The following is an 11,299-nucleotide window of genomic DNA, read 5'->3' as shown; positions in this document are numbered from 1 at the left end:
TGCCACCACACGCGCCATCAGAGGCTGCTGAGGACCCGGGGTCACTGCACCTTGGCAGCTCCTGGGACCTGAGCTGGCTGCTCTCCTGCCGTGGTGGCTGCCACGTGGTCTGAGAGGGGTGCAGGGGCTGGGACAGGGTCCCATGTAGGAGCTAGAAACCAGCCCTGCATCTAGCTCTGCAGGGAGGGAAGGCATGTTTGAGGAGGAAAAGATGCAAAGTTTGGTTTTGAGAGAGTCTGCAGGCTGCTGCCTGCCTGCTAGGAGCAGTGACCTGGACTTTGCCCCTTGCACCTGAAATCTCTGTACCAACAGCTCCAACGCAAAGGAAGGATTTGTAAAACACTGCTGACTTCACCTGGTTAGACTCATATTGGTACACAAAAGCTGCTGCTGGCCAGGTGGCCCCTCTTTCTCCACAAACCAGCCATGGACCACGAAGGGTGAGACAAGGGGTTGTCTTCTGCCCCTGCTCAGCCGGCCACCCCCTCACTGCATCCACCCTGTTGGCATCCCCAAGGATGCCATTAGCATCGTTGCCAAGTGGGGTGCCCCCTGGTCGGGGTGTGCTGGTCCGGTATGTGCACACACAGCTGGTTGCCTTGAATGCAGCCCCTGAGCTAAGGGAACAACCCTCTGTCACTGCTGTGAACCAGCCAAATCTCCTATACCCTCAAGAGGATGAGGGGAAATGGCCTGAAGTTGCACCAGGGCAGGTTTACGTTGGACATTAGGAAAAATTTCTTCACCAAAAGGGTTGTCAAGCATTGGAATGGGCTGCCCAGGGAAGTGGTCAAGTCCCCATCCCTGGAGGTGTTTAAAAGATGGGCAGATGTGGTGCTTAGGGACATGGTTTAGTGGTGGGATGGCAGGGTTAGGTTAACGGTTGGACTTGATGATCTTAAAGGTCTTTTCCAACCTAAACAATTCTAAAATTCTGTGATTATATTCTATGAATTCTTTCCCCCCAGCTCAGCCCCACTGTGAGCAGCGTGAAGCAGCAAAGCTGCTGCATTGAGTAATTGGGCTTCCTTCAACCCAGGACTGGCCACCAGCAACACAGCACCGCTGGGTCCCCCACAGGGACAGCAGCACCGGCTTGCACGCTCCTGGGACTCCTTACAGGGTGCTATGGCAGATCAGGGGTCCACAACCAACCTCGCACTAGAGGGAGGGACAGAGGGGGGCGTGAAGGGCAGGATCCATCCATGTAGGACTCCCAAATGCCTCTGGGAGTCCAGCCAGAGCAAACACTGCTGTGACCAAGAGCCTCCCTCCTCCAGGCAGCTGCACCAAGACACCCAAAGCCCTCTGTGGAAGGGCAGCACCCCTGTGCCCTCCTCCAGCAGTGGTGGGTGCCCCTGTGCCCCTCGCCTGGCTGCAAACCCCTCGTGGTTCCCTGCAAAGCCCCCCCGTGCACCCCAGCTCCAGTGTCCCAGATGTCAGGGATCCTGGCTCACAATGGGGAGAGAAGGGGTAAAGAAAAGCGAGCAGGGAGGATGGGCAAGTGCCAGAAGAGGGGCTGGGTCCCCCTCCCACATAAACGTGTCTGGTAGTGCATGGGCTCACCAGGTGGGTATTTATACAGTAAAACCAAAGCTGTGCCTCAGATTCCCTGTCCGCCTCTCCTCCCACCTGACAGTCCATAGTCCCCATGGGAGAAAGGGGCAATGCAACTGCTTTCTCCCTCCAGATTTCTGAAATTGGATAAGGAAGGGAAATGTCCAGCAAAAGCCTTTGCTGCTAGGGCTCACATTGAGCTTGGCCATGCTGGTCCCTGCAGCTGCAACAGCCATGCAGATCTCTCCTCCTCTCCTGAGCAGCCATGAGTGCTGCCAGGACCTCCAAGTGTAAGCAACTCAGCACAAGTGTCCTATTCCCTCCACCTTTTCCCTCCCGCTTGCAGGACTCACTTCCTCGACATCTCTCCAGCCAGCTTCACTCCCAGCAAAGCACCAAGAGGACCCACCTGTCCTGCCTGGGGCTGGCTCCTGCCCCGCTCTGACACTACCATCAGGTAGAGGCTATGAAAACACCGAATAAACCCCCACAAAAGCAGCAAAACCCCACTGTGGTCCCCAGGCATCTCCTCTCCCATGTCCCCTCTCTGTAAGGATGTCCCTCCCAGCAACTCAGCCCAGTGGGAAGGGCAGAGATGCTTTTCTTTTGCCCTAGAGGAAAACCCAGGAAGATTTTCCCCAAGCAAGCTGGGGTTTGAAAACAAACCCCAGAAGGACAACTGTGACGTTATCCATCCCCAACCTGGGCATCGTCTTGTGGAGACCTCTAGCACACACACACTGCTGCGTGCTCGGGGAGCTGGCAGCTCCCAAGGGAGGCAGGGTGGGCAGATGGCAGCCGATTCCAAGCCAAAAGCGTGACTCCTGGGTGCCGCTGGGCTTCGGAGCAGGCACAAGGGCTTCAGGGCTGAGACCTTCAGGGCCTTAGACCATCATGGAATGCCAGGTCTTGAAGCTTCAGAGCTTAGACCTTCAGTGGTCACCAGAGAAGAAGGAAGGGTTGGGGGAAGATGACTTTGGTACAGCTAAAGGAAAATGTTTTCTCACCATGCAAAAGAATGGGCAACGGGTCTGTCCTCACAGCAAGATCCACATGATTTCAGCTGCCTGGAAAGGCCTGAGGACTATGAGATACACCCAGTTGCACCCCCTCCGCCAGTGGGACACTGGTGCAATGACCAGTGCAACCAACAGTACGACCTTGCCCCCATCCCTCCTCTCTCCTCACCATTTACCAACCCCAGATCCTTGCACCCTCACCTCCTTCTCCCTTCCCCAGGTCCCAGAATGCCCTCCGTAACAAAAATCCTGCCCCAACCATCACCTCCTCCCCAGGGATGGACTTCTGTGGAGCTCTTTCCCAGTGCATAGGTCTCAGTGTTACCTTTGCCAGAAAGAAATAACCCCGTACCACACATAGCATGCATCTCCTAGAGGAAGTATCTTGACAAATCACAGAAACTTTGTGGCCTGCACCGATAAAACCTGAACACTTTGCAATAGACAGAACTTTAGTTACAGCGGTGGTGTCCCCCGGCAATATTACCTCGGCCTTCCCCGTTACTCCCCAGTTGGTTCATTGTTATTAATGTCACTACAATAAATACCAGAAGAAAATTGACAGCATTTGGCCACGTATCTTAAAGCATTGTCCCACTCCTCCTTCACTCCGTGTCTATGCAGCCTTGGTTTCCATCCCTGTCAGTCATCAGAGGAGCCTTTAGGGACAAACCGTTTCACTATGTGACCAGCCAAGTAATAAAAGCCATGCAGAAGTGTGGCTGTGGCATCGATGACCAGCGAGAAGGTGCCCTTGATCCCACTGGCCATGTCTTTGAGGACAGAGGGAATGGCACAGATGGAGTGGTAAGGGAAAGCAGCGAGGTGAAGGACAAACCACACAGGGATGCTCAGGATCCTATAGGTGAGGGACACCACATCTTGAACAATTTGCAGGAAGCCCAGGAAGATGTTGATGATGACCCTCCCCGTGTCATAGGGGATGCTGATGAGCACCATGCTGATGGCTTTGAGGTAGGACACCACCCCATTCCACAGGCTGTAGACTCCATCCAGAACTGTACCACCAACCCCCTTGATAACAAGCCAGAAAAAATAAAACACGAATTTCACCAGCTTCACAAACACGTAGATGAGGAGTTCCAGAAGTTTGATGAAAGGGGTAGCAATGATGCCAGCCACTTTTCTCATCAAGCCACTGTCTTTGGCCTCCTGGTTGTCACTTGTTCCTACTTGCTCTCCAGAGCGAATCTGACTGACAGCTTGCAGTATTGCTTCTCTTTTCTCCTGGCTTTGGTTGTCTTCCCCACAGTTGCCCTTGAACAAGTGAACCCTGGCTAGAAGCTGCTTCTCCAGCTCTCCCACCATGAGGTCCACCAAGCTGTTTTCATCATTTGTTTTCTTCACTAGTCCCAGGGACCATCCTTCTGGACCATCACAGCAGGCTGCCAGCCAGAGGGTCTCTGGCACTGACACCTTGCCTTTAACTCGGACAGTGGAAGGAATGGCACCCGCAAGGAGATAGAGATGATCCTTCCTGGAGCAGTGAGGGACCAGAGCATGCTCCACTACCTTCCCAATATCTCTGTGCCAGCTTTTGCTCAGAGATGGGCTCAGAGGGACAGCATTGGTGAGCGTGTAAGTGGCCATCTGGAAATCCTCCTCATTGAGCAAGCTGGGATTGAGTAGCCCTCTCTCGTAACCAGAGCCCACATAGTCTGAGGTCAGGGCTTGATTTGCACCAAGGTTGGCCACAGTGCCACCAATATTGGCTTCATGCACCATCTCATGCAGGTCATTTTCTGGATCGTCTATCTGAAATAGTAGAGAGGACAGTTACTGGATGCAATTTGCCTTTCTAGAAAGCAATGTGTAAAATGGGTCTTGAAGTATATTTTCCATTATGACTGCTCCTACACGCTGTGCCTCGGACCACATCCTGCGCTCCCTCCTTATTTTCCTTGCAACACTTCAGAGGAGCATAAGCTCCACTTCCAGGTGGCCAAGAAGGCCAACAGCATCCTGGCTTATATCAGCAATAGTGTGGCCAGCAGGAGTAGGGAAGTGATCGTGCCCCTGTCCTCTGCACTGGTGAGGTCACACCTCAAATATTGTGTTCAGTTTTGGGCCCCTCACTACAAGAAGGACATTGAGGGGTCGGAGCGTGTCCAGAGAAGGGCAAGGAAGCTGGTGAGGGGTCTGGAGCACAAGTCCTGTGAGGAGCGGCTGAGGGAACTGGGGTTGTTCAGCCTGGAGAAGAGGAGGCTGAAGGGAGACCTTATCGCCCTCTACAACTGCCTGACAGGAGGGGGTAGTGAGCTGGGGGTCAGCCTCTTCTCCCTGGTGACGTGCAATGGGATGAGGGGAAATGGCCTCAAGTTGCACCAGGGGAGGTTTAGGTTGGACATCAAGAAAAATTTCTTCACCAAAAGGATTGTCAATCATTGGAATGGGCTGCCCAGGGAAGTGGTCAAGTCCCCATCCCTGGAGGTATTTAAAAGACAGGTGGATGTGGTGCTTAGGGACATGGTTTAGAGGTGGGATGGCAGGGTTAGGTTAACGGTTGGACTTGATGATCTTAAAGGTCTTTTCCAACTTAAACGATTCTATGGTTCTATGATTTTATTTAGCTGCCCTGCCAAACACATCACTTTAAGCTGCAAGGGATGTTTGCAGCTCTCCAGTCTGGTCCACAGCACAACACAGCCTCCAGAATCTTACCAAGCACCCTGCACCAAGCCTCTAACTTGTGCTTTTTTTCCTAGAAGAGATTTTTAGACCAATAGATGGTTTGATTTAGGGCCATATTCTCACCTCCCACAGTGGCAGTGCCTCCAGTTCATTTAAGCACCTACCATGGCATCTTAATTCAGTCCCTCTGAACTATCAAATCCAAGCCATGAAGAAAAAAATCATGCTATATAAGATGCCTAGAGAAGGCATTTACCTCTCACCACTGATTGTGTAAGAAGCCAGAATGAAGCCAGGCACCGTGGCAGGCGACCTGAACTTCCCTGCCTTGAACACAGACACAGCAGTCAGCAGTGAGCTCTTAGGGTTCTCCCAGGGCTTGTCATTAGTAGTCTGAATCCCATGTCATTAATAGTCTGAACCTCATTCTTAATGGCTGCACAGCTCCTGGCATAACACGGGTGAGGATGCCATCGCCACAGGTCCTCGATGGAATCTGTGCTCCCTGCTCGTGTCTGCCATTCCCGCGCTGCGGAGCCAGAGGTAGCAATTGCTGCAGTGGGAATTCATCCTGGAGTCATGCACAGAGCCATGCACAGGGAGGTAACGAGCAGTGGGAGCAGGAGCACTGAATGCCAGGGCGTGCTCAGGTCTTTCTCAGGTGGCCACTGCTGTCTGCTCCTTAGTCACTCCTATTGACACTGCCTGCAGCCGCTCCGGGAGGGGTGAGCCAGATTGGCATTTTCTTCCCCAAATTAGAGGGTGAGTTGCTGCCTCCTGTAGTCTCTGTTTCAGAGGCTATGGCCCTCAGGTCCCAGCACCGTGCTGGCCCAATTAAACCTGCTCTCTTTGTTCCTGGCCTATAGACTGTTTACTGCACTGTATAATATGTACTTTGGAAACATCTATGGCAGACAGTTCATAGTCTACTTTGAATCACTCCCCAGTCGCCCTTCCTCGGCCCTCAGCCATCCCGCAATGCACTTGGACAGATGTCCAACTACGTCCTTGCAACGCCACGCAGAGTTTGCACCCTCTTAGTGCCGCATCACCTCCTCGCTGCTCTGCGTCAGCCTGTGCTGAGAGTCAGGGAGAAATGGCCAGCAGCAGTGCCAGCAAGCGTCAGCAGCTATCCATCACCCTCACCGCAGGAACTGGGCTCTGGCTGGCCTCCTGCATCAGCCAGGCCCCCGAGGTCCAGGCTCAGGGCTGCCTCTGCACCAAGGCTGGTCACAGTGCCAACACTGGCCATTGCAGAGGGCTGCATTACCTCCATCTCCTGCTAAGGAGGTTTCTTGCACTTTGTTTTGAAGCATCTGACGCTTATTGCTTCAGGGCTGGAAGGGTCACAGCGAGTCCTGTGTGCTGATGCACAAGTCGTAGCTTTTTCTAAATCCCGCATTTAAGAAAGACTTACCCTGCACTGCTTCTGCCTTATTCTGCTCCTCTTGCTCAGACACCCCAAACTCACAGGCTGATGATGCTAGACATTTTGCCTTCCACAAAATCACTGTCCCTTCCTGCCCCCCCCAACTCATTCTCCCTGTCCTGATGAGATGACGGTGCTGTGCCACGGGACAAGGGATGCACCCAGTCTGCTTAATCCACAGTAAAGGTGAGGGGGGAGCAGGCACGGGCACAAGGCTGTGCCTGGGAACTGCCCTGCGTGCTATGGCCCTTTTGAGCCTGACGCCCTCGCAGAGAGACTCATCCCCTCTCACTCCCGTGGCAGCGCTGCCGTACCACAAGGATACGCAGACCCAAGACGGGTCAGCTCTGCCTCCTGGCAGAGATTCCCAGCCTACATGAAGCAGATGGCATAAACTTAATTTTCTCTCCTTATGAGCTGATGCATGCAAACCTTGAGGTTTCCAGGAAAATATGTCTCTGGTTACCTGTTCAGCTGCAAGCTTTTGCACATACCATTGGGATTGTTTAGGGGCAATTAAAAAAGGACATGATAAAAATGCGGCTGTGTGCTGTTCATGCGTAAGGCTCTGACATCACCGAGTTATGCATATAATAACTCATGTTATTGTTTGTAATAACTTGTGTGTAACTGAGGTTTTCATGCCTCCTCCCAGCTCCAGCCCAAAGGCAAGCTGTCTCCAGCACTGCATCTAATCTGCATTGCAAGCTACCTTCCCTCACTGCTTCAAAAAGCTTTTGGTTTGTGTCACCACCAAAGCTTATCTGCAATCATGGAGTCAGCCATGAAGCCACCTGTCCAAATAACCTGGCATAGCTAAGGGCAAGATCCAAGCAGACAGGTAAACACCTCATTGACAGGATGGCGATTTAAAAATAAATTCTGCATCTGAACAGCTGTATGGATGCAAGCACCTAACAATATTGATGTGTTTCATAAAGCAGGGATTGCAGTTTCACAGAAGGGGCGTAGGCAGAGGGGGATTAAAAGTATGGCAACACACAGCTATTAGAGAAGGCAGCTTCCATCAAGTTTGGCCATTTAACAGTGTGGGACACTGCTACCTCCCACCTTCCCCACCCTAGTACCATTCCAGACAAACTTCAGCATCCCACTCCCCTCGCTATTCCCTCAGGCACGCTTACGCCTTTGATTGCAGTAAAGATGTTTTATCTACCCTTAGTACCAGCCCAGGGAGGAGGCACAGTGCACCTTACGCCAAGGTTTCTGTTGTAGGACGTTCACACGAGTGTAGAAGTACCTGCTTCTCTTGACTGTCTACCAAGGGAGATGGCAAGAGAAGCTCAGAGGTAGCTATAGCTGTGCGGTACAAATCCCACCTTGGTCATCTGGCTGGTGGTAGTCATCAAGCAAATGAAAACACAAGGTGGTTCATCCAGCCCTTCATACGTTAGGACAGAAAAAGCAATTCCAGAGTTTTTCATCTCTCTCTAATCTATACAAAGAGTCAAACCCATAGGTTTTCAGACAACCGAAATGAGATGAGGTGAAAGCCACCTAAGTCACTTGCTCTCAAGCCCTAGGAAACCTGTGGCAGAGCAGGTTTTCAGACCCAAATCTGGGGGGAGTCCCTTCAGTACACTGCTCATCAGCCTACCCTGCCTCCTCTCTAATTTTTCACTAATTACTGAATTAATTCACTGTTTCCAGCTGCCAATCGGCAGTGGGTGGCACTGACATTCCTCACACTTCTCACCCAATTACTGCCTCTGTGTTGCATTTGGCGTTTGTTTCTCAGGCAGAAATTCCTGAGGAGGCAGGCATGCAGGGAGTGAGACGGTGCCCTCGTCACTTACATCATTACCCAAAAAAACCCATGTGACAGCCCTGAGGCCCTCACCAGAGTGCAGAGTGTTTTTATAGTGATTTCTTTCTGCTTGCGGTGTCTCTGCATCTCCATGTGCGTGCACATAGGCGTAAGCAGATGCCACTATGCAGCTAAGCCTGCTCATACCCACCTATCTCTGTCTTGGCAAGGAAATTACCCAGCAAAAGGCCATATAACCTCATGGGGCTATGCTGCAGAGCAGTTGTTGCTAGGGATTCCCTTCAGCAGCCATCTGACCTTTCCTAACCATCTGACCTAGCCTTGATAGGAACACACATAATGGGTGTGAAATCTCTTCCCCACTTTCTCCTCCCAGATCTGTCACGGCAGTGTCTGAGAGTGGTGTACATGCTTATTTCTTGAATTATAGGAATTTCTCATAGTCCTGATTTCTTCTCCTTACAGATTCTTCAGACTATTATTTTTTTCTAGTGGTTTTCTGTCTCAGACTGAGGTTCTTCCAATGAACCACAGCGATACTATCTCCCACCTCTGAGACACCTGCATTTCAGCAATAGGGACCCATTAGTGTAAACTAAGAACAGACCCACAGCAACCCATGGGGATGCTCTGGAGAAGCCAGATCGACTGAAGGTCAATTATTTCTGGGGCTGCAGTATGGTTTGAAGGCAGGAGACACAAGGCTTGGGGCTCTGGAGTGCTGGCAGGGATGATGACAAGGCGAGGGGTGAAGAGGGATGGAGCAGGGAGGGCAGGGGAGCCAGCTGGAGGGAGGTGCTGGAGAACCGAAGCTGCTGTGGAGGGGCTGCCTGCTGCTCCGTGGCAGGAACGGCTTTCAAGCCTGCCTGGGCAGGTCTGGTGAGTCAGACCATGAGGAGCAGAAGGAGATACGGTGGCTAGAGGTGACAAGAGGCATCAGCGGCTGAGGCAAATGGGAAAGGATCTCACCTCTGCTGCTTTGCCTTGCTGCCTCCATGGCACTGACAGCAGATGCTCACTTGCCTCGGTCCTCTTTGTGCTTTAAAAACTCATCACCCTTCCTCAACTCCATAATGGCAGCCTGCAAAAAGCTTCCCTCTGTTTTAAAAGGGCAAGCAGACACCTCCCACAGCCATCTGTGAAGTGGAAGGAGAGCAGATAAGAAAGCCCTTGGGAACTCCTGCAACTCAAAACCCAGCCCAGAGAGCAGGGAGACAGTCCAAGCTGAAGACAGGGACGTAGGATCTCCTGTCTTCACTGCCTGTGATCTCATGGTCTTAGTATCTCATCACCCCACATGAGGAAAACGAGCATGGCAGCCACTCCCTTGGGACAGGGGTGAGCTTTGATTCTGGCTGCGTCCAGCACCCAGCACCCAAAGGCCCTGCTCCCAGCACTCTGCTCTGATACTGCAGCCATTCCTGCCCTGACAAAGCACCCTTCATGCTGCCAGTCTTGCCTGAGCTCAATACATGGGGGTAGCTTGAAGTTTGCTACAAAATTCCCCATGATCACTGCTGAAAAACCTGAAACAGAAAAAAAAAAAAAAAGAGAGAGAGAAGTGTACTTATTCTCTTAGGGCACCAGCAATTTTTTAAGGATTTCCTTTAAATTTAACAGCCTGAAGGACTTGCTTAACCATGCCAAGTGTCAGGGGAAACAAAACCCACTGAGGCTCTGGCAAAATTCATTTTATACTGGACACTTCTAACCTGACCGAAGCCTGCACGCTCCAGGACACGGAAGCTCATTTCCCTACCAGAGTCTGCAACGCAGGGACACAACAAAAAGCTGCAGTGTCAACTTGGTGAACCGCAAATGTATGTTTTATCCCTGCGCAGTGAAGCTAAAGAGCTCTTATCAACACTGCCATCACACTGGCAACAGAACAAACTTCAACTTGACACTGCGATGTTCAACGCTGCTGCCCACCAGCAGTGCTCCCTGCCCGCGATAGCTGGCTAGGCAGGACGGACGGATCAGCTGGTGTCAGAGATGAGTTTCCTCTCCCTTGGCATTGCCCATCACAGGCAGCAGCCTCCCAGCTTTCATTATAAGCCCCGTGGGACAAGGAACTATTTGTTTGCTCAGTTCCAAGCACAAAAGTAAGTTCTGCTTGTGTTAAATTAATATCGAAAGAAGTTCAACAAGCAGAGCTGCCTCCTCCTTTGCAAAATCCTGGCCCCAGCTTCACCCCGGAGGAAACCTTCCAGAGAAGGAAAAGCTGACTTACCTGTGGTTCGACCAGCCAGTTCTCCTCCTCGTTTTGGGCTGGCTTTGTATACTTAAAAGCTGAATAAAGAGGGATTTTGTCCTTAGTACTGTAGAGGGTTGCAAAGCGTGGCTCTTTGTTGTACTGCTGACAGATTTTCACGTGGAATGGCTCCGTAAATCCTTCAGGTGGGACTTGTCCAGGGAAGAAGACATTACACTCAGCAAAACCAGTTTCATCCTTTCCAACAACTCTGCCCTGGGAGAAGCCTGGGAAAACTGAGATGCAAAGCAAAAATACAATTGACGTCTTCATGGTCCACTCCCTGGAGCTGAGGGAAGCCCTGTCTGCCTCCGCTGGGTACGGCAAAGGACCTGTGCTCTGAGTCCATGCAGCAGCAAAGCCAGAAAGCGTCTGGAATTTGGGTGTAGCGTGCGAGGGAAATGAAATATGAAACCACAGCCAATCCCTTCGGGGAGCCAGCGCTTTCTGCAGGCAGCGCGTTGTGAAACCGAACGTGCGGCCGGCTGCGCTGACACACGCTGCGGACGCCAGATGCCCACAGGAAATAATGCCAAGCAACCTGAAATCATCAGGGCTCCTTGGGATGAGGAGGAGGAGGGAAGCCTACGGCGGTGTGG

General features: G+C 51.9%; 1 protein-coding gene across 1 annotated transcript; it reads right to left on the bottom strand.

Moving 5' to 3' along the window:
• Positions 1-904: 904 nt before the first annotated feature.
• On the bottom strand, positions 905-11,055 carry ENDOD1 (endonuclease domain containing 1). Its single transcript, XM_035900467.1, has 2 exons — positions 10,680-11,055; positions 905-4,352 (listed from the first exon to the last, which is right to left on the bottom strand). Exons 1-2 carry the CDS (start codon positions 10,971-10,973, stop codon positions 3,219-3,221), a joined length of 1,428 nt encoding a protein of 475 aa, XP_035756360.1. The 5' UTR covers positions 10,974-11,055; the 3' UTR covers positions 905-3,218.
• Between the last annotated feature and the right edge of the window lie 244 nt (positions 11,056-11,299).

Source organism: Egretta garzetta, unplaced genomic scaffold (assembly GCF_000687185.1).
Source record: "Egretta garzetta isolate BGI_Z169 unplaced genomic scaffold, ASM68718v1 scaffold58, whole genome shotgun sequence".
Lineage (NCBI taxonomy): Eukaryota > Metazoa > Chordata > Aves > Pelecaniformes > Ardeidae > Egretta > Egretta garzetta.
Note: the sequence above shows the minus strand (reverse complement) of the source record. Positions and strands in the feature narration are given on the sequence as shown.